This window comes from Meles meles, chromosome X (genome assembly GCF_922984935.1).
Source record: "Meles meles chromosome X, mMelMel3.1 paternal haplotype, whole genome shotgun sequence".
In the NCBI taxonomy this organism is placed as follows: Eukaryota; Metazoa; Chordata; class Mammalia; order Carnivora; family Mustelidae; genus Meles; species Meles meles.
In genome coordinates, this window is record NC_060087.1 from 11,047,226 (window position 1) to 11,065,559 (window position 18,334).

Genomic DNA, 18,334 nt, shown 5'->3' on the forward strand with positions numbered 1-18,334 from the left:
TTCCTGATCTGCAGAGCTGCTGCTGAGAAATCTGCCATAGGTCTAATAGAGAGGTTCCCTTAACCTGGGGCTGGGGTTCGTATGTGACAAATTTCTTTTGCTGCTCTCAAGATGTTCTCTGTCTTTGATTTTTGACAGTTTTATTATAATGTGTCTCAGTGAATTCTTCACTAGGCTGAACCTGATTGGGGACCTTGAAACTTCATATACTTGTATGTCCATATCTTTCCTCATGTCTGGGAAGTTTTCAGTCATTATTTCTTTAAATAAGCTTTTTGCTCCTTTATTTTCTTTTTAGGATCCTATAATATGAATATTACTTTGCTTAATGTTGTTTTATAATCCCATAGGCTTTTTTCATTCTTTTTTATTTTTTCTCCACTGACTGGATAATTTCAAATGGTGTATCTTCTAATTCACTGATTTTTTTTTTCCTTTTGTTTGAGTATGCTACTGAAGCTTTCTTTTGCATTTCTAAAATTTCAGTCATTTTATTCCTCTGCAAAATTTATTTGGTCTTTTTAGTGCTTTATCTCTTTGTTGTACTTCCCATTTTGTTACTTTATTGTTTTCCTGATTTTAAAAAAATTTCTAAGTTCTTCTGTAACTCTTTGAGCTTCTTTAGAACAATTACTTTGAATTCTTTGGCAATTTATGGCTCTCCATTTCTTTGCGATCAGTTACTGAAAGCTTATTGTGTACTTGGTGTTGTCATGTTTCCCTGACTCATAGCAATCCATGTAGCCTTGTAGTATGTGTCTGCACATTTGAAACAATCACTTCTTCCAGACTTTATGAATTGACTTTTGTTAAGAAGAACCTTTGCCTGTGGGTCAGGACATGTTGGAGCATGTTGTGGCTCTTGGTCTAGTGGTATGGGACTCCAAGTTGGGGGCATATGGTACCTCTGGGTCTGGGGGAGGGTGTGCTGTCTTATCAGCTCAGGCAGCTGTTTTCCACAATGACAACTGTATGATCCTTTGCAGTAAGACATGCAAGGTGTCTGTGATGGCTGCAATGGATGTTGGGGTAGAACCTCCAGGTCCGGAGGCAAGGGACCAGAGCTGATGGTGTGCACATGCTCAGCTGTGGGAAATGGCTACAGGTGCCTGTGTGGTGGCAGGGGTCAGTTGCTAGCATCTAAGCACTGGCAAGGGCCAAGACCAATTTCAGAGGCCAGGGCCAACTGTAGACACAGAAGCATCTGTAGGTTCCCAGGGTGTTTAGCATGCCCTTGCATTACTGCAGGGGCTAGCCAAATGTACATACATAGCAGCAAGGTCCAGTAAAAGGAATTAGGGCCACTAACGTGCACGCATACATCTGCAGGGGCTAGCTGCAAGCATATATGTTGATATAGGCCTGGAACAGGGTCAGGCCCAGCCCCAGGCACCCAAGCAGCTGTGAGGCTCTTGATGTGCACTCATGCTACTATAGGAACTAGTCCCAGACACACACACACACACACACACACACACACACACACACACAAACAGTGAGGATCAGCGATAGGAGTTTAAGCAAGCAACATACAAGTGCACAACTCCAGGGGCTAGCCACTAGTGCATGAGGTGGTGTAGGCCTATGGCAGGGGTGGGGACCAGCTCCTGGCACACAAGCAGCTGTTGCTGTGCAATCACATGGCTGCAGGGATTAGCTGTGGGCATGTCAACTGTGCGCAATCAGCAGTGGAAAGTGGTGATAGAAATGAGGCTGGCAGCATGCAGGTGAACGGCAGCTGGATTGCTGAAGCTTCTCAAGTGGACTCCTGAGCTCTTGTGGCGCTATTTTCACTTGTGGATAGCTGTCCAGTTGTTGTTCTTTGTGTGGGGATGGAGACTTGGGTATCCTACTCCACCATCTTGGTGATGTCACCCTGTTGTTAGGCATTTAAGGTCTATAAATGATTTCAACTCAAGAATGACAATTATTGTTTTACACAATATTTATTCATGTATAATTTGCTCATTATATCTTTTTCTATGGTCTTCATTCCTTCCCACATTTTTGTTTCTATATAGTTTCATTTTGGTCCTGCCTGAAGAAATCCATTTAATACTTCTTTTAGTATACGCCTGCTAGCAATAAATTCTCTCTGTCTTTATCTTCATTTTTGAAGCACATTTTTGCTACACATAGAATTCTAGGCTTAGTTATTTTTTTACAAGCAGTTTAAAAACGAAATTCCATTGCTTTCTGGTTTCAATTGTTTCAGCTGGCTGTCAGTTATACTGTTGCTCTGCTCTTAACTACTGTGAAGATTTTCTAATTGACTTTATCTTTGCTTATCAGCTATTATTCCACAATTCACATGTGGTTTCCTACTTTTTCCCCCCCCCATCTGGAGTTTTCTGAGTTTCTTGAATCTCTTGGTTGATATCTTTTCATCAGTTTGGAACAGATTTTCAGGTCTTTTAATAATGCATTTGCCCCAATCTCTCTTTTTCTTCTTGGAATTCAATTACATGAATTTGAGTATATTTCATCTGTCTCTCTTCTTTTTTCCACCTCTTTTCCTCTGCTTCAGTCTGAGCATTTTCTATTGGCCCATAACCCAGTTCACTAATTCCATATCCTGCTATGTCCCCTCAATTGCTAAATTCATACTTCTTAAAATTTCAGATACTGCATTTTTCAGTTCTAATCTATTTGATTATAGATTCCAGTTGTCTTACATTTTCCATCCTTTCATATATTTTGTCTTTTTCCTCTACTTTGAGTATACTTTAGAGTTCTTATCAGCTAACTTCAGTATCAGCAACACCTGTGGATCTATATCTTTTCTTAATTACTATACAGTCTTGCCTCTTTGCTTATGTAGATATTATTTTATTGTGTTCCAGACAGTATGTATAAAAGAACCACAGAAGTTCCAAGGAAAAGAGGGTTTCCCTTTTATTTCATTAGGCAGTTAGGTTGAGTAGTTAATCAGCTCAATCCCGTCGGAAATTGAGCTTGATCAGGGACCTGTTACAAGTTTAGTAAGATTCAATCTACTTCTGGTCTGTTCTTGTTCGGAGATTCTGGAAGTACAGATCTCAGCCTTAGAAGAGATGGTTCTGACCTTCAGAACTTTATAGCTTAGCCCTTTAAGCTTCCTAGTTCATTCAACTTCAAAACTTGGCAAATGTCTTGAAGGGGAAACCAGCCATGTGTTTGAAGCAAAGCCCCTCCCTGGAAGCAGTGTACAACTGAAAGAGATTTCAGTCTTCCTTTTAGAAGTTTTTGTGCTGGCTGCCCCCTTTCTGGTGCAGCCATAGAACTATGAAAATATCACATATTCAAAATTATGTGCATTTAACCCTCCTTGATGTTTCAATTCATCACTACAGCACTATGCAACTTCTAAGAGACTGCTGACTTTTCTGTCCCCAAGCAGAACCCCTTTGCCTAGACCAAGCCTGATCCACAGGTAAACAAAAGGCTGGAAATATCAAGTCACTTTGAACCAACTTTCCTTTTTCTGTATTTTTAATCTATCCAGTCCTTGTTTCCACAGCTTTCTGAAACCTTTAAAATGTGATCTTTATAATGTATCCAGTTTTGCCTAACAGGAGAGTGGGCCTGTGGCAACCTACTTCATTTCACTGTTATATGAAAGTCCAGTTTTTTCAGTGCTATTTTACTTTGTGCCTTGCTCACTGTGTGAAGTTGCACATGTTGTTAAATGTTTATTTGCATGTCCTTTTCTATTAATTTTATTTTAAAGTTGCTTTGCCCCCTTTTCTATTGATGTCTTTTCTTATCATTTTTCAAGACATTTTCTCTGTATTATGAATATTCATCTTTATTTTGAGAAATGTCACAAATAATGTTTTTCCGGTGCTCTTTTGACTTTTTTTTTTTTGAAATAAAGATGTTTTGACTTTCTTTTAATGTGAACAAATTTTAGGGCTTCTGAATTTTGTGGAATACATTGATAAGTCTCGCCCCACTCCAGGTTAACCTAGAAGGCATCCCTTACTTTTCATACAATCTGCTTTTGTTTTCTTTCTTTATGCTTGAAACTTCGATCTGCATCAAATTAATCCTAGTAATAGGCTCATTCTCCCCTTTCCCAGGTGGCTACTTGGATTTCCCAAGACCATATTTTCCTCACTGAAGTGGAATGTCATCATCATCATATCCTTACCTGGCAAAACAAAAAGTTGTCAAATCTATGCTGGTCGCTGCAATTTCTAAAATTACACCTGCTTACGTGATCAAAGTCTAAAAACCACTGATTGAAGAATTAAGTAGAAGCCTCTCAATGTAACATGGGAACATGGAAATCCTCTCCTCTACCACACACACACACAAACACACTCCTGGTTGCCTCTTCACTTAAATTTCTTACAACTTCATTTCATTGATTTATGTTTTCTTTTTTAAAAAATTACACTAATATTAGTTAAGTACCAATTACATGCAAAGTACTACGCTAGACAGGATATAAGGTTGATTGCGACGGAAAATGGACTTTGCCCGTAAGGAAGTCAGGAGTATGAGGTTTTACATTTTGGAGCTAACAGCCCTGATTTCAAACTGGAGTCAACCACAGTACCTGCCTATAATTACCTAGTGATTAAATTATAATTACAGTCGCTGGAAAGAAGTATAGTATACTACAAAATTGTACACAGGGGGACTTGACCTGGTCTTGGAGAGTCAGAGTTCATGAAGAAGCAGACTAAGAACTGAGATCTGAAGGGTGACTGAGCATGAGGTGAAGGAGGGTAAGACTGAAGAGAAAGCAGCACAGGTAATAGGAAAAGCACGTGCACAGTCTGAGGCAGAAAGCAAAACGCTGTGTTTGAAGAAATGATAGGACGTCAGTGATTAGTGTCCACAGGAACAGAAGCAGAATCCTAGCTAAGTGCATGAGGTAAGCTAGAAGACACCATATTCCTAACATGCCACATAGAAATTCTGAGTTTATTCTAAATGTAACATGGGAAGCTACTGAATGAACACTGAAAGAGTGGAAAGATGATGAGCGGCTTTTCTGATCAGATTTGTGCTTTGACAATTGTTTACTGTTTGGAGAACAGGATTGGAAGGAAGCAAGAGTAAAACCCTGGAGACAAGTTGGAAAGCGCTGAAATAATCCAGGTGAGAAATAATGGTAGCATGGAATAGAGGGGTAGCAATGAACATGGGGACGGAAAACTTAGTAAAATTAAAAGATTTAGGAGGACGGACTGACCAAATCTTTAACACCAACAACCATCTGCCTTTACTCCTATACAAACATCTTGCTATTTTTTTCATGGCCTTCACAATGACCCACCCACCTTCCTCCAAAATACCCTTGATTTTTTTTTTAAATTTTTAAAACAAATGTAATAAGTCCGGTATTAGTTTCCTAGAGCTGCCAAAACAAGATGCCACAAACTGAGTGGCTTAGAAAAACAGAACATATTGTTTCAAAGTTCTGGAAGTTAGAAGTCTGAAATCAAGCAGCAGGCAGGCTCATGCTCCCTCTAAAATCTGTAGAGGAGTCCTTAGCTTCTGATGGTTCACTGGCAATCTTTGGAAGCCCCTGGCTTGCAGTTACATAAATCCAATCTCTGCCTATGTTGTCACACTGCATTCTTCTTATGTCTTCACATCTTGCAAGTTATGGACACCAGTCATACTGGATTAGGGACCCACCCTACTACGATCTCATCTCAACTAATCACGTCTGCAATGTGACTGCAGATGTGAAAACAAAGTCACACTCTACGGTACCAGGATGGGAGGGGTGTTAGGATGTCAATACATCTCTTTGGGGAACACAAATTCAAGCTTTAACAAATGCTTATGTAAAAACGTTTAAGTAGTAGTAAACAGCGAAATGTCTCCTTCTCATAACCCAGGCCTAAGCCAATCCATACAGGGTATTCAAATGGCCATAGACCATTTCGGGACTGAATATGTGACTAAATGTGGGCAGTAAGACATGAGGCAAGATTTCCCTTTGGAAAAGAAGGTTCCTTGCTCTTCTGTAAGTTCTTTCTGGATAGAGTGATGTGCAGATGTATACTCTGGAAGTCTTGCAGCCTTTTTGTACTGTGTGGGGAGCCAACCTTAGAATAAAGATGAGAACATCCTTGGTATCCTGCTGAGCTGCTAAACCAAACCGACTCAAGCCTGCATACCACCCACCAGTTTTAACCAGGACATCTCTTTCACTGGTAAATTTGGTTTAAGTTGGGTATTCTTTCACTATAAGTCCTAATGGATAATGGGTGCCCTCAGGCATTGTATAATCATCATCTTTCCATTGTTTCAGTGTTCAGGGTAATTTTTCACTATTAGGAATTAAAAAGAAGATATCCTTCCACAATGATTATGGACATCAGGCATGGAAGATATCTAAGTTGGAAAATGTCAAAGAGGAAAGTAAGAGGCTTCTGTATCCTTTGGTTTTCCCTTCATCATCAAAGATGAGGGAACACAGATAATGCAAGGCAATACTTCTGTGCAGAATTTGTATCAATGGAAGCACAATGCCAGCAGAGAGGGATTACTTTGTATTTAACCATTCAAAAAAACACATCAGACTGTGAGAACAGATGGAATGACAACAACAAAACTATATTTTGAAAACTTAAATTTTCCCGCACATACAAGCCTTGACTTTGACAATAAGATAGAGTGGCTTATCACCCTTGACTATGAGTGACGTCCATGAACCAGCAGCATCAACATCATCTCTGCGCTTGTCAGACCTGCAGTCTCAGGCCCCACCCTAGGCCTGCTGAATCCCAATGCAGAGCTGAACAAGATCCCCAGGTGACTTATATGTACATTAAAGCTTGAGAAACAATGGGATATTGCATTGCTAAGAGAAAGATGCACTGACAAAGAAAAATCTGTGAAGATATGCCCCCTGAAATGGTCAAGTTAATTCACTGCTTCTAGTAAAGTGGTATTTCTCAACCCTGGATGTGCATCACAATCACCCGGAGCTTTTACACCTTTGCCAAGGCCCAAGGCAGAACCTAGAACAACTGGATCAGAATCTTTGGGGTGGGGCATAGGATCAGCAAATTGCTCCAGAAGCCCTCAGGAGACTCCTACGTATAATCACTGCTGAGAATTATCAGTGTGGAGCAAAGGCAGAGGAGAGGAGTGGGGAGAATGAATGTTTAATGGGCACACGGTTTCAGTTTTGCAATATCAAAAACCTCTAGAGATCTGTTGCACAACAATGTGCATATACTTAACACTACTAAACTGTACAATTAAAAGCGATTAAGATGGTAAATTTAATGTTATTGTTAACTGCCATAAAATAGATAAAATCATTCAGATAATCAATTTAAGGAAATCATTTGCTTTAACCTACATGGATATATTATTTTAATTTTCAGAACAAACTTCTTTTGTTCCTTTTGTTTCTAAAAGGGTTTTGGAGTGGTGCCTGGGTGGCTCAGTCAGTTAAGCAACCAACTCTTGATTTCAATTCAGATCATGATCTCCAGAGTGTGGGATGGAGCCCTACCTGGGGCTCTGCACTCAGTGGGGAGTCTGCTTGAGATTCTCTCTCCCTCTTCCTTTCCCCCATTCACCCCCCCACCCCACTAGTGCTCGCTCACGCTCTCTCTCTCATTCAAACAAACAAATAAATAAATCTTTAAAAAATAAAAATAAAAAATGGTTTTGGATATAATTATTTTATGGATTCATCGATAAGGCCAATTTTTCAATCAATAAGTATTTCAAAACTGCATGGTTTAAGTATTTTAGACCCCTTTGCACTGAACCAAGTGCTCTGGTTTGAACTTCTTCACATATACATTTCTCTCTGCACCTTCCATTATGGGGTATGAATAAGTCTGGCAGATGATCCCTGATTCAGGCAAAATTCTGTTATGTTACAACACTTTAATCCACAGCTACCTCCAACATGAGCACCTTTAGTTTTTATCAGATTCCCAAAAGTCCTGTTCCCCCAAATTAAGAACTCTTGCTCTCAGATGGTACCCCTCATGGGCACAGCACCTTACAAGGGTATTCCCATGGAATACCCGGGTATACTTGTATGAATTATCTCAGTGTGACATGCGACTCTATGTCACTGCCTCTCCAATTAAGTTTGCAAGCTCTTTAAAACCTAAGAAGGTTTCGTGTTCATCTTTATATACTCAGCACCCGCTTATACACCTGGGCATGACAATGTATTCAATAAAAATGTCAATAAACACATGACTGAATGAAAATCTCTATATCCTCTTCCATTTCATACACCACTGATATTTTGAAAGAGGTGAAATGTTTTCTAATTGGCACATCATTTGGAAGGATTAGAGCAGGGCAACAATTAAAAAAGAAAATAGAATTCCATTCTTTTTCTTCTTAAGTGATGTAGTACTCATATGGAATAAAGATCTAAGTTTTCTAGGCTACAAAGCTTACAACGTTTCCTGGAATTCCACTCTCCACCACAGTGATTCCCTGCCAACAATAAACATTTCAGAGAATTTTAAGACCTCCTAGAGATAGCTCAAAGAGAAGTTACTCAAGGGTTATTTAAGGAACTGACACTTTCATTTAAGGAACCCCCAAAGATGACAGAGCAATGGTAAATTGCAATACTTCTGGAGAGCGATGGTTCTAACAAAGACAACTGAAAGGGAATAGGGAAGAGAGACTCGGGTATTAGATATAATTGGAGGGAAGCAGTCAAAAGATAAAACTCAGCGAGGGCCATCAATTAACTCTAAGAACTTGTCTATCACAGGACTGAAGATAACATGGACCACATTTTGCCTGATATTTCAATTAAATGAACAAATTTATATTTTTGTGGTATTGTACATTTCTTATAATCTTTTCTTCCTCAGAGATAATTTCAATGTGATCTTCAAATCTTTTTTTAACAATAGTTGTGTTTTGTTCATGTAAAACTGTCAGAGGACACGGCACTGTTTTATTACAAACTGACTTTATAAGCCAAATAACTTATAAATATTTTTCCTACTATTTATATTTCCAGGCTAATTCTTTCCCCTTCCAGGTGACACCAGGTATAGGAAACACCAGACCATCTGCACACCAAACCCCACCTCCCCTATTCTGGCCCGACACATGTACTACATGTTCACTTTCTCTGAGAATTTTGCAGATTATCAAGAATACATTTGGTCCTGGCTCCCTTCAGATGCTACTGCCTGCCCCAACTCCCAAAGTTTTTATACATTTACCAGAATCTTTCAAGTGTGAGAGCATATTTGTTTCCTGTTGGGATAACTGATAAGAGGATTTTATTATTGCACTTGACATAAATAAATTACTCAGTAATTCTGAACCTTAAAACATCTCATCGGGCTTACAAAAACTACACTAAAAATTCCCATTTTTTTTGTTATGAGGTTGAAATGAATGATGTTAAAAAGGGTTATCTTCTGTTCCTTAGCATATGTTAAAAGGCAACTGTTCATGTTCTAGTACATTTATTTGTTACCTTTGAAAAAGCTACAAGCTCTAAATTAGTAATGCAGTGCATCTATTTGGTATAGTAGTACTACTCTGTTTCCAAAACCGTCCCATCATAGCAAATCTGTTTTTCCTAGCACAAAGACTCTTAGAAAGTCAACTGATAAAGACTATTCTCTCTTCCTACTGGGGAGGATACAGCTAGGATTATAAACACACTAGATATGGTCCTTACATGTATAATCTTACCTTCTTGTCCACTACAGTTCAATTAAAAGTTTTCTACAAATTAAAAAATAAAAAGCAAAATTTGATTAAAAAATAAAACAGGAAACATGAACAAAGGTTAAATAATCTGACACAAATCTCTAACCCACTGAGGAAGGCATCATTGAGCACGTGGCCTGGTGTAATACCAGAGGGAAGCTCAGCTAAGAAAGAGAGAAAAGATAAATGATTTTTAAAAAATTAAAGCCTATCTCAGATATAAACTACCATCCGGTGCAGACCAAAATGAGTTAAACTAAAAAAAAAAAAAAAAAAAAAAAAATCAAAAAGGAAGGCCAGGGAGCCACTGCCCAGAAAGGAAAGGAATAGGAAGCTCTTTCCCACTCTTCTTTCAGCAAGCCCAAGCATCCTGTTTCTACAGTAACATGTTCCTGTCCTGGGAGTCCACAGGTCCAACAGTCAATTCTGCTCTCTGGCATTCTTTTTCCCCATGTCTAGCAGCGAGAAATGTTTTGAAGTGCAGTTAACCAAAACCTTGATTTCTATTAGAGGGGAATTTTTTTCTTCTGAAGTAATAAGTAGTCCCAGGAAAGGGTGGGATTCAGGTTTGATTCAGTAGCACAATAAAACAATTTTGCAGGCTGTAATATCAGATTCATTCTAAGCTTAATTTCCTGTGATTTTTAAATTAGGGCCACCCACTTCTCCACAGAACTGAAAAGCTGCTTCCTCTTCCAAAACCCAAGTTGTTTTAGGCCCTCAGTTCAATTAGGCCCAATTTAGGTCTTGGGCTCACCCCAGAGCAGTCACAGTTGCCAGGCAAATATCTTACATTAACTGGCTTATACTCTTCAGGACCAACCTCTGCAACTGGGGATAGGGTCTACTTTCCCAGTCACATGAGCGGTAGAAAGTAGTTTCTTGCACAAAATGAGAGTTCCGGTACAAGAAAAGGAAGAAATCAATGTGGAAAAGGCGATCCAGTGCACCTTACACTTCCTTCCCATTCCTGACTGACTGACTGGACATCTAGTGCTAAATGTTTTAGCTGGTCACGAATGGCACGCTCTACCGGCCCCTAACACCGCTTGTACTTTTGCGGTAAGTGATAGCTGCTGTGAGGACATGAATAACTAAAGATAAAGCTTAAGCTGCTAGGGGCGCTGGGTGGCTCAGTGGGTTAAGCCTCTGCCTTCTGCTCAGGTCATGATCTCAGGATCCTGGGATCGAGTCCCGCATCAGGCTCTCTGCTTGACAGAGAGCCTGTTTCCTCCTCTCTCTCTCTGCCTGCCTCTCTGCCTACTTGTGATCTCTCTCTCTCAAATAAATAAATAAAAATAAAATCTTTAAAAAAAAGAAAAAGCTTAAGATGCTAAATAATTTGCCTAACTGAACTCAGGACCATTACATTGGTTTTGATTATGCACAAAAAATGGGATCAGTGAGGGCAGAGTAGGTTTCTGACTTCTGCCCCTATGACCACTCACTGTCTGATAATGCCTGTTACCCTATTGAATAAAAAGGCAAGACAGGATTATTGAAAGAAGATCCCAGAAAGGACTCAGACCAATGGCACAGTGAAGATATTCAACACGGCAGGATTTTATAGGAGAGGGTTATTTTGCTGAGGCAGAAAGCAATTCAAGTAACAGATCCAGGCAACTCAAAAAGGGAAAACAGAACGAACCAAAGGATTCAATTAAATACAGTTTCTGGATCAGCATTCTTTCCATTACACCATACTGGCTTTGGAAGCAGAAGCCTAACTTTGTCCAGATGGGGTTACCTAAGAAATAGTTTTCACTCTCAAATTCTTAGAATGGAAAATAATGTTCCACAAGTTTGAATATAAGGAAGAGAAAGGATACCTCTCAGTATTTGGTACTGTCCAAGTTTTAGGCAAGAGAGAAAGCATCACATAGGTTCCTAATCCGGACAGCTGACTCTTTGCCTTTATCGGAAAGAGCAGGCAGAGAAGTAAGTTTATTAGATCTCTTCTAAGACTGGGAAAACTGAGCATTCAATTTTATGTAGTATAAAGAGATGTTATCAGGAAAATAAAAGATTCACTTATATATCATTAGAATTCTAAAAGGATCTGCTCATTTTGAAAATCTTTGTAACAAGGGTATATAGCATTAACTTGCTTGCGTGAACCCCCTTAATTTTGTCTAACATTTTGTTCATACTGGAGACAATACTAATAATTACACTTTATGGGCTGCTGTAAGGATGTAGCCATGCATATGTATGGGTATGGACATTTGCGTGTATGTGTGTTTCAAGCTTACTACTGTCTGGCATACAGTTGAAATCAATAAATGTTACATTTCTTCCCCCACCCTCGACCTAGTCACCGAACAGAATAACGTCATACCTAAGCTGGCTTGCATGCATTCCTTAGTTAAGGGATCAGGAGGACAACAGAAAGTTTTGTGCCCAAAAACTGTGGTGTGCTCTGTTCTAAGACAAAACTCATTTTCACTTCAGTGTGGACTTGGGAGAAGCATGTTTTTGAGGGGAACCTCAGAATCACGACGAGGACAGTGGTCAGAGGAATGTGCTTACGGGTACACGCAAACACTACTGAATCATGAGAGAGTGGCAGGGGCACCATTCCCTCAAATTTTGGCTGTTCCTGTTGGTAGTAAGTAGGAAAAATATCCTGGAGTACAAAACTCAGTTGCAAAGAGGTTATTTGCTGTACATAGATGACTACTTTCAGTTGCTTTTATAGATAAAAAATCAGCAACATGCTTTTTTGTATTAACCTTTCCTACAGATAAACTATTACAATTAAGTTTTGTGTACTTTTTGACAGCCATTCTTCAATTTAGTTCCTATATTTCATACATGGTTCTTGTTTCAGAATATGTCACAGGTGGTTTCAATGTACCTACTGACACATACTGCTTCCAGATCTCCATAATTAATCCTGAAATTATACCATTTCCATTTCCAGAAAGTCTGAAGTCTTTTCTGCTGACGTTTCAAAGAACTAGAGCTATAAGGTTCTCTCTCCATCTATAATGGACTACTAAAACAAGAGGTAGCATATTATACAGACAATCATAAAAAGCAAGACAGGAAAATAATAACCTATATTTCCTAAACCCCATCTGCAACACCAGATCATTTAGTACGAGCATTTTGAAGGCATGGCGGGAATCAGCACCTCAGAGCTGCGAGCATATGCCACTTTGTATAATCATCTGTTTCTGCCAGACTCAGATCAAAACTTCCATCTCACTTAAGGATTTTAGAGCAAAAAGAATCAGAAACATTCCTCTTGGCCCACTATCCTTTTGTGTCTTCCCCTCTACTGATATTCTCTTATTACTCCAGCATTCTTATTTTTCAAAAAAAAGAATAGGTTACATTTTCACTCCTTTGAAATATTTCACTGGACCCCTTAAAAATCACTTTTTAACTGTTAAGTGAATTTCTACTTATTTTTAAATTTCTCAGTCTCTAAGGAGCATCATATTCTTTAAGTTACTTTAGTTAGAATTCTGTATTTTAGCTTTGCCCAGAGTTGGAATTACAAATGGCTTAAAGGCATTTTCAATTTTTTTCAAATAGTGGCCCATGCGTTATGCTTAGCTTTTTGAAAGGAATAAGCTTTTCAGAGAAATGCCCTAAAACTTTCATATTCCTATAGACTTACACAATTTCAGAGACGCTCTCTAACAAAATTTAAGTTAACAAGGGGTTCAAGATTTTCATTTTAACGGTCTCACCCAGACACTCTGCAATTTCAATTTCCACAGGAGCTTGATGTTTACAGAAACTTGTGAATCCTACTAACCGTGTTTATCTGTTCGAAGCTAATTTTTATATGGTAGGTTTTTACTAAACAGGACACAATAAAAAGACTATTTAAGTTTTTTGAAGATTTAGACCAAAGTACTGTTAGGTCACTTCTGCCTCCACTCAAGTGGTAACTCTAAGGCAGGACTTCTCAACCTTGGCATTACTGGCATTTGGGGTAGGGTCGTTCTTTGCTGTGGGAGCTGCCCTGTGCCCAGTAGAATGTTTAGCAGCATCCCTGGTCTCCACCTACTAGATGCGAATAGCACCCCAACCTCACCCTCTCCACCCCCAATTACTTCTCACAACCAAAAACAAATGTCTCCAGATCCCGCCAAATGCCCCTGGGCGGGGCGAGTGGAAAGAAGAAAGCGAAATGGCCCCGGTTGAGAACGGCTGCACTGCGGCATGCTCTTTCTTGCATCAGTACCTACAATTCTATACGCCTCAATCTTTATTTTTGCAAAGGAGGCATATAATGTAAAATGAAAACAAATCTGGAACCAAAATGTCCTGGTAGAGAAAACATATTTTAAAATATAATCAAATTAAGACTATAATTATAAACCAGCCAGTTTCTGTGCAGCAAGGTCTGATCTCAGCTGAACCTCAGCTAACTTCAAAGTCATTTCTCTATAAAGGGCACCACTCACTTTTAGGTCCGTCCCCAACGTTCGCTTCTTTTCTCTCTGTAGTTCTTTTCTGTAGGGATGGACGTTTTCCTCTCTGTCTGATAAAGCCGCCACACAACTACTCTTTTCTTTGCTTGCTTCACAACTTTGCACCAAGTTGTTTTCAACCTTAACTAAGGCAGAAGAAAGAGAACGATGGGTAACCAATTCCTTCTCCAAAGTTAACGCCAAATGACTAATTAGGAAATCAACACTTCCAAATTTTAGATTTTTGAAGAAACAGTTTATAGGGAGAGCTCCGATGAGATTATGAAGGCACTGGAACAAAACTGTTTGATTCCTGGAATAAAAAACCAAACACAATATTACAAAACTTGGGACAGCATGTAGCAATTGCATACAACTTACTGTAGTAATTAATACTCATTTATAAAAACTCTCATGATGAATAGAACCAATAATGCGTGCATGAGAACTGACATAATTCAGTCTGTAGCAATCAAATATACATATCCTATACCAAGTCAGTTAATGTTTATCACTTGCTTCCGGATTATTTTTTTTTTCTCTAAGTAATAAGATTAATATTATGTTTTTTAAAATGTCACTGAAGGGGAAAGGTAAGTGGAAATCTTAAAATAACTACCAGGCCCTACTCAACCAAAAAAAAAAAAAAAGCCAAAAAAAACATCAGGATAAAACAGCTTTAGTTTCCACATGAGGCCACCTGTCTACTGAGGCTATACCAGGCAATGACCTGGACATGTCCCACAGTGACAAAGATCTCTACTGTGGAGATGGCTCTTGGACCACACGGATATGCACTAACTTCTCTGGATGTGTTCCAATTTGGTATGCATTACCTGGAATAGATTATTAAAATCCCTTCAAATGGTGTTTTTTGTTTCCACTGAAAGAGTGTCCCATAGAAACTCCCTGGCATCTTGCAAAAGCAAATTTCTGGAAATGCTTTGATTTCTTCACATTTCATGTATTCTAGGAGCCACGTCTTCATTGAAATCAGAGAATAGCTGGGTGATGTGATGTGAAAACAAGTCTTTTTAAACACTGTGAGAAGTGCAGACAGATCTTCCGTGTGTTCTACAAGGAAAACACGTCACAAGCTCTGTCATTAAACTGTCCATTATCAGATAAAAAGAGTTCTTAAAATTTTCTAATTCAATTAGGCATAGGATGAAGAAGTACCAACAAAAATTACCTATAGGTTTCTTCTTTGGAAATATCAGCAGGTATTGCCTACTTGAAAGGTCTTCTAGGCTTAAAAAAAGTCTGCCACACTGAATATAACGATCTTCAGAAGCGTTACCGTCTTCCCTCTCCCTAATCTGTAGCAGCACAGTACAACAAAAATTACCGAACGCTAAAAGTGGTGAAAGAGATGTTACAGCAGTAATGACCTGTACACACTCTTTCTCAGATGACTGCTTACAAACGAAGTTTTCCTCTTCCTTTTCCTCCTCCTCCTCACTATCAACAGTCAACTTGATCCTTTTCGCATCTGATCCTGTTTCACATGGCAGTGAGCATGGTGCTGGGAAAAAATCCCTACTCAACTTGATCACCCTATTTTGACACTTAATAAGCCGACAGCTGGAGCTATGAGCTTGATCCAGTAACAGTGATAAAGTCACATGATTCAGGGACCTGTAAAAAATCCAGAGTTGAGTTGAGTCTAAAAGCTCATTCTTTAAAATCAAAGAGATGATTAAATGTTACACAAACAATAACAAAATTTCTCTCTTTTCCTAGGAAACATTTTAAAAGTGTATTAGAAAATCAAGTATATAAACCAAACACATTTTTAAAGATCCTGTAATAGCACTTTTCTTGAAATAGGAAAGCAGAAACATTGTAAATATGTTGAACTGTAGGAAAATAATTTTCTCAAGAGGAAGGAATGGTAAAATAATGCTGGATTTTATTTTTGAGGTAGGTTCCCCCTTTTCTTTTTAAACAAGAAAAAAAGTACTCATTTTTTAAGAGTTTATTTTGGTAATAGTTTAGAAGGCAAATAACTCTAAAGTAAAAATTGCATTCTATACTCCCCTAAATAATTTGAATAAAATCTGCTTTTTAATATAGAACATTGTGTATCCCTCAGCAATGATACTGTTTGGGATACAATATTGTGAAAATTAATTTCACCTGTTTCTATTTACATTTTTTAATATGGCTAATTAGAGCATTTAAAATTACTTATGTGGCTTATATTGTATTTCTGTTGGGTAGTGCTGTTCTAGACCATCAAGATAATGTTATCATGATACTTACAGCTTCAAAGAAGATGTGGTCTTCACTCCAACAACCAAGCTGTCATCTATTACACGATACCATAACTTCTCTACTAGCTGTTCTGAATCTTGAAAATTGTCTGGTATCTTTTCATCAAAGGTACAGACAGGATTTTCTTCCTTACCACAAAGAGTAAAAAGATGTACCTTATAGAAAAATATGTTAAATAACTGATTACCAAAAATACTACCACATGTGGCAAAACTACAAAAATAATAAGTAAGTCAGTTTTTAGTTAGGCCTTATAGCTTACATATCTTAAAATAAACTGCCTTCTATAGGATTTTACATTGCAGATTATATATAAATCACTAAAATGAAATTTATAGAAGTTATATGTAATTAACTATCTACTCAGATCAGGAAGCATGGCCTGATTGGAAATAAGATGAGATATCTAACACAGAGCCAGGAAAGACATAAACTTGGAATCCATTTTGAAAAAAATCTGACAGTTTGTGTCCCAGGCATGCTGAAAAAAATCCAATCATTATTAAAGTGACTTGCACTAAACCTATAACTGTAAAATTTTGTACAAATAAAACTGATAATCTTTGGACTGATGATCAATTATGGCTAAAATTGTATTCTTAAAGTCCAGGCCATACTCATTCATTTCCATGCACAGATGGATTTATAATAACAATTGAAATGGTTGGAGGAGGAGAAGGAGTAATAATCATGATAATTCACAAAACTTACTGAATGCTTAGTATGTGTCAGGCACTGTTCTCAATGCCATTCATGTTTCAACTTGCTTAACCTGTACAAAAAAGCCCCCCTAGTATCCTAGGTTGGTATTATTATCTACACTTTTCAGATAAGGAAAACAAGACACAAAGAAGCTAAGTACCTTGCCCAAAGTCGCACAGCTAGCTAGTGGCAGAGCTGGGATTTGAACGAAAACAAACTGGTTCCAGAGCCCATGCTCTATCTTAACCACTACTCTGTATTGCGCCTCTAGGTGGGCAGTAATTACTGAAAAGATAAGGGCACTTACATTCTAGTGGAAAAAACAACTTCCTAGGAATCTGATGCTTCAGCTGGTCGCTGTGACCTGAGGCAGGCCATTCATCTGAAACCTGGGGAAATTTTTGCTACCTGCCAGAATAGTTCTTAAAATTAAACACATAAACAGCCCAAATGGTGCCTTGCAGACAGAAGTTTCAGTGCAATAACTTCTAAACATTTCTTCCCCTTTTCTAGTATTGGCAAAGTCAGGGAGTCTGGGTGGCTTAGTCGGTTAAGCATCCAACTCATGATTTTGGCTTCGGCCATGATCTCAGGGCTGTGAAATCAAGCCCCATGCTGGGCTATGCGCTAGGCATGAGCCTGCTTAAGATTCTCTCTCTCCCACTCCCTTTGCCCTTCCTCTCTCTCTCCTGCTCATAAAACTAATAACAACAATAATAATAATACTGGCAAAAGAGTTGGCGTAAGTTAGCGAAAGGAAATGAGACTTCAAAAATGACTTTCATGAGCTTTCCCAAGAGATTGGAACTGCGACACAGAAAAGCAACACGATGTGCTTCTGTTATGATTCTTACACTAACAGAATCATATTTTGGACCCAAGTCCTCATATTGCTAAGACTGAAATATAGACACAAGGGGTAGACTGCTATGAAGGAAATCAGAGGTAGGCACTAAGGTGACTTGAGGGAAAGAAACTTACCAGAGTAAGTTTCTCAATGCTAGCTTTTCTTGATTTAAATGTAACTTTGCTATGCTGTCTTTCTCTGTACGGAATTAATGTGCATAAATACTACTTTTTTATGAAGGGAGCTTTTGCTAACTTTCTACATTACTGTACTGACATAAGCAAATGCAAGGTACTTAAAGAGGTTCCTATGCTGGCAGCCACAAGGAAAATGAGAGTAAAATTATAAAAAGCAGATATAAACACTAAAAAAGCAGAGCAATTTAGGGGCATTAACCAGAGGAATA

At 38.5% G+C, this 18,334-nt stretch overlaps 1 protein-coding gene across 2 annotated transcripts in view; it reads right to left on the reverse strand.

The window, feature by feature from the left end:
• Positions 1-561: 561 nt before the first annotated feature.
• The window catches only part of FANCB (FA complementation group B), a 38,235-nt gene continuing 20,462 nt past the window's right edge, over positions 562-18,334 (reverse strand). The window contains exons 6-10 of one of the 2 annotated variants that reach the window (XR_006816921.1): positions 16,368-16,534; positions 15,295-15,740; positions 14,939-15,176; positions 11,925-14,415; positions 562-573 (exon numbers count right to left, since the gene is read on the reverse strand). Coding sequence is in view for 1 of the 2 variants with exons in the window: in XM_045996490.1 (XP_045852446.1) it covers positions 14,004-14,415; positions 14,939-15,176; positions 15,295-15,740; positions 16,368-16,534 (1,263 nt within the window). In the remaining variant the exon portion in view is untranslated. Of the gene's footprint in view, positions 574-10,964; positions 14,416-14,938; positions 15,177-15,294; positions 15,741-16,367; positions 16,535-18,334 lie in introns of those variants that run through there. The other variant, XM_045996490.1, reaches the window with a different exon arrangement.